The sequence below is a fragment of the Babylonia areolata genome, chromosome 5, assembly GCF_041734735.1.
Source record: "Babylonia areolata isolate BAREFJ2019XMU chromosome 5, ASM4173473v1, whole genome shotgun sequence".
Taxonomy (NCBI): Eukaryota; Metazoa; Mollusca; class Gastropoda; order Neogastropoda; family Buccinidae; genus Babylonia; species Babylonia areolata.
Window position 1 is genome coordinate 39595872 of NC_134880.1, and position 5000 is coordinate 39600871.

General features: G+C 43.8%; 1 protein-coding gene across 5 annotated transcripts in view; it reads right to left on the reverse strand.

The window, feature by feature from the left end:
- The window catches only part of LOC143282057 (ras-like protein family member 12), a 135598-nt gene that overhangs the window by 58929 nt on the left and 71669 nt on the right, over window positions 1-5000 (reverse strand). For all 5 annotated transcript variants that reach the window (XM_076587503.1, XM_076587502.1, XM_076587500.1 and 2 more), the window contains one exon: window positions 4763-4819. In XM_076587503.1, the coding sequence (XP_076443618.1) occupies window positions 4763-4819 (57 nt within the window). The remainder of the gene's footprint in view (window positions 1-4762; window positions 4820-5000) is intronic.

The following is a 5000-nucleotide window of genomic DNA, read 5'->3' on the forward strand; positions in this document are numbered from 1 at the left end:
CCGCAGTGGAGGAAGTAATTATATTAGTGTTCGTTGCAAGGGAACAACACAGGAAGGTCGGAGTCATTTCCGGGAACAGAATGATTACGACCAGGTTGACCTTGACCTCGTTTCTTGACTAAAAGAGGGTGCGTAGGAGGAGAGAGAGAGAGAGAGAGAGGTAGGGGTAGGGGTGGGGGTGGAGAGGGGGGGGGGAGGAGGGAGAAGAAGGAGGGAGAGGGGGGGGAGGTGAGAAGACTGAGGAAAGGGCAAAACGAAAAGGAGGGAGAGACAAAGAGAGAAAGAAAGCGAGAGAGGTAAAGAGAGAGACAGACAGAGATAGACAGACAGAAGAGAGAGAGATATATATAAAGAGACAGACAGACAGACAGACAGACGAGAGAGAGAGAGAGAGAGAGAGACAGAGAGACAGAGAGACAGAGAGACAGAGGGAGACAGACAGACAGACATAAGAGAGAGAGAGAGAGAGGGAGAATGGGTTATTGTTCAGACCTTTCTGCCCGTGACAGTAGGTGAGGGAGGGAGTGGGGGGGGAGACAAACATAAGAGAGAGAGAGAGAGAGAGAGGGAGACAGACAGACAGACATAAGAGAGAGAGAGAGAGAGACAGAGAGAGAGAAGAGAGACAGAGGGAGACAGACAGACAGACATAAGAGAGAGAGAGAGAGAGAGAGAGAGAGAGAGAAAGAAAGAGAGATAAAGAGAGACAGAGGGAGACAGACAGACAGACAGACATAAGAGAGAGAGAGAGAGAGAGAGAGAGAGAGAGAGAGAGAGAGAGAATGGGTTATTGTTCAGACCTTTCTGCCCGTGACAGTAGGTGAGGGAGGGAGTGGGGGGGGGAGAGATAGGCACAGAGACGGGGACAAACAGAGAAGAACACACACAGATGGAGAGAGAGAAGAAGAAACAAACAGATGGACACACACAGAGAGACAGACAGACAGACAGACAGACAGACGGATAGACAGAGAGAAGTTCGTCTTTGGTGGAGTGAGAGAGTGAGTGGGATTAGATGGAAAGTGGCTGGCTGGCTAGCACAGCTGGTTTTCTCGCCATGTGTGTAGTAGTAGTAGTGGTGGTGGCGGTGGAGGATGTCTAATCCACGGCTGTTGTCTTTTTGCTGATCTGGATTTTTTTTTTTTAACATTATATTTATTATTTATTTATTTATTTGTGTAAGCTTATCTATTATTTATTCACCTTTTTTCTTTTTCTTTTTTTCCCTCAAGGCCTGACTAAGCGCGTTGGGTTACGCTGCTGGTCAGGCATCTGCTTGGCAGATGTGGTGTAGCGTATATGGATATGTCCGAACTCAGTGACGCCTCCTTTGAGCTACTGAAACTGAAACTGAAACTGAAACTGGTCTGGATCTGCATCTGCCCGCGCGCTGTTGTGTGGTCTTGCTGCTGCCACCGGGTGTTTTTTTGGGTTTTTTTTTTTCTTTTCTTTTTTTCTTCCTTTGCTGGACGCCGTTTCCCCATGTTGTTTATTTTCCTTGTCCCTGCCACAACCCGCCTGCTTGGGAGGGGAGGGGAGGGGTGGGGTGAGGGTCAGGGTGAGGGTGAGGGTGTGGGTTGGGATGGGGGACCGGTGAGTGAGAGAAGGAGGATGGATAAGGTTAGGGGGGCAAGTTTCAGTTTCAGTTTCAGTAGCGTCAAAGGAGGCGTCACTGCGTTCGGACAAATCCATATACGCTACACCACATCTGCCAAGCAGATGCCTGACCAGCAGCGTAACCCAACGCGCTTAGTCAGGCCTTGAGGGAAACAAAAAAAGAAAAAAAAAAGAAAAAAAAAAAAAAAGAAAAAAAGAAGAAAAAAAAAAAAAAGAAAAAAAGAAGAAAAAAAAAAAGGTGAATAAATGATAGATAAGCTTACATAAATAAATAAATAAATAATAACTATAATGTAAAAAAAAAAATAATTAAAAAAAAAAAAAAATAAGGGGGGCAAATAAAGGAAGAACTGAGGGGTTGGAGGCTGGGGGATGGAGGGGAGGTGGGGGTTGGGTGGGGGGGGGGGGCGGGTTGTGGGGTGGTCAGGATGGACGTTGTTGTAGCTGACCACATCAGTTTTTTATGATGATACGCGCAGCTTGGACAGTTTGTTCAGGGTTTTTTTTGCTTATTTGTTGTTAACTCACTCAGTACGGCCAGTCCTCTCTTCTCCTCTACACAGACCCCTCGGATGTCCAGTGGATGTCTGAATGACCCAATCTATAGCTTCCGTCGTCAGGACTGTGGTATTCTTTGTCAACATTCACTTCTTCAGTATAAGAGCCTTCTGCTTGTAATATGTTGATGATGGTAACTGGGGTGAAACGCTGTTAACGTCGTCTCTTTCGCCGTTCGTATGGAGAGAGTTAACGATGTTCATCTTTCTGACGGTTACCTTCTGAGTGTACCCGAGCTCAGTGCGAGCCCTTCTTATCTGTCTGTCTGTCTGTTTGTTTGTTTGTTTGGCTGTTTACCTGTCTTTCTCTTCCTCTATAAACGACGACAAACGTGACGTATTTTGCCATACGTCCGGATGCCAAATGATTTTTAAAAAATTTTTTTTTAGTATGACCAAGAAAATAGCACTCGTAATTAATTCAGTTGCCAAATTATTCTTTTTTTAAGTATGAACCCAAAACAGCACTCATAAAACTGGTCCGGTAATTAGTCCGGTTGCCAATTGAGGATTTATAGCATGACCTAAACAGAATAAGCCAGGAAGCCCATTAATGATTTTAGGATGACTCCCCCCCCCCCCCCACTTCCCCCCAAGCCCCACCCCACCCCGTAAAATAGAGAAGAAAAAATTCTCAGAAAACAACTCAGAGTTGACCAGTAGCCTGATGACGATTTTTTACGAAGACCTTAGAAAATAGCACTCATAATTCACCTTTGTCACCTTTGTGGTTTAAGCTCTGGAGTGTCCATTGATCGCCTAACCTGTCACTACAGAGTATGGGTGGTGGTGGCTTATTTTAGTCTGTCGACAATTATTGTGGGCTTTTAAAAGATAAGTTTAATCTCTTTTTTTTTTTCTTTTTTTTTTTTTTTTACAGTGTGCCTGATCAGATTGTTTTTGTGTTTAAAACGAGCCTGTGATTGCACACACTCATTTCCATGTCGATTGATAAGGGGCTTTCGATCTGATCGGATTTGTTTTGAACCTAAACATGACCGCAAGCATGGTTGTCTGACATTTTGGAGAAAAGCCCTAAAAAATGCTCTCCTGTTTTCCTTTATCGAAGTGATCCTGCTGCGAGCGACGAATGAGCATTTTGTAAAGCACTTCGGTGCTTTTCTGTTATTGTCCGAAAATAAAGAATGTTTTGCATGCTCATGTACTGTCATTATCTTTCATTCTTCTTTTTTAAGAGAAAAGAAAAGAAAGAAAGAAAAATTATGAGCACTAACAAGGCTTAGAACGGGAAGTAACATATTACCTTAACATAAACAAAAATCATGAAATAACCAGATCCACTGTGGTTTTTTTTGTTTGTTTTTTTTGTTTTTTGTTGTTGTTTTGTTTTTGTTTTTTTGTTTTTTTTTGGGGGGAGGGGGGGTTGTTGTTGTTTTTTTTAGCTGATGATATGAAATGATAATTTTTATCATCCTATTTCTTCAACTGAAATCTGACCTCTCCCATCTTCCCAAACCCTTGTCACAGACTCTCACCCCCTGCCTCCAAACAAACCCCGAACACACTACCCCGAGTTCCCCGGCACATTCTGGCAAGTCTTTACATACCGAAGGAAACAGAAGAACGCCTGGCGGTTCGTTTCACGCCAGGTGGCGCACGAAAAAAAAAAAAAAAGGTACATAACTCGTAAACAGTTTCCGGTTGTCTACATGAAAACAACTGCCATTGGCGGAATCACAGCCTGTAATGACCTTGCATTCTTTTGGATGCTACTGTCTATGCTCACCGCCATGTGCTACTTTCAGTCTGTCTTTCTCTTAACATCCTTCCGCACTCCCAACCCCCTCACCCCTCACTCCAGCACAAACTGCCGGACGCACACCAGCAACAACGATAACAACGACAGCAACAATAGCAACAACAACATCATCATCATCATCATCAACAACAACAACAACAACAACAACTGCAAAACAAAGATCGGAGAGGAGTACTGATGGGGGGCAGGCGGAGAGTGGGGAACGAAATGTAAAATGCTTTGAGCAGTATTTCTGGAGAAACGCGCTATATAAATGTCCATTATTATCACAATATCATTATTATCTAGCCCCCGCGGCTGCAGCACTATGAGCCAGTGCAAATTTGCCTCCCAGTTCCAGAGTTGTAGTCATTCTCTAAAGACTAAGCTGTAAGTGAATTCCCACTGGAGTGGAGAAACCATTGATCATACAGCTCTCGCTTTGCTGTTGATCCAGCTGTGACCTTTTGTCAATCTGTGATATAAACCGAGCGTATAGGTCCCGACTATCTGGGCTAGGATTCGATTATTGCAGAGAACGTGTTGTTGCCCATATTACATAATGATCAACTCTCTTAGCCAAGAGTAGGACAGGCGGCGTTCCGGGTGGTCTCCAAAGGCCATCTAGCTAGCCCCCCACAGCTGCAGCATTCAAAGTCAGTGCAAAATTGCCTCCTAGTTTGAAAGTCATAGTCCTTTACCAAAGCCTAAGCTGTAAATGAATTCCCTTTGCAGTGAAGAGACTGTTGATGATATGCACGATCTGTCTAGACTTCACAGACAATGAAAAAAGACGTGCGAAAAAACAGACGGACGTGATTCCACTCACCTAGATCAGGGTCATACTCCATGATGAATCGTTTGGTGATGTATTTTACCGTCAGTGCTGAAACACACAGAATTAAAAAAAGTCTTGTTTACAATACAATACAATACATCTTTATTCATCCATTTGGAAATTAAACTGTGCATCCACAGGCTCGTCACTCTCCCTACACAATATTTCAGCCCACAGCCAAGTCCAGCACACTCACAATATGACAAAGGCATAAAAAAAGCAACATATA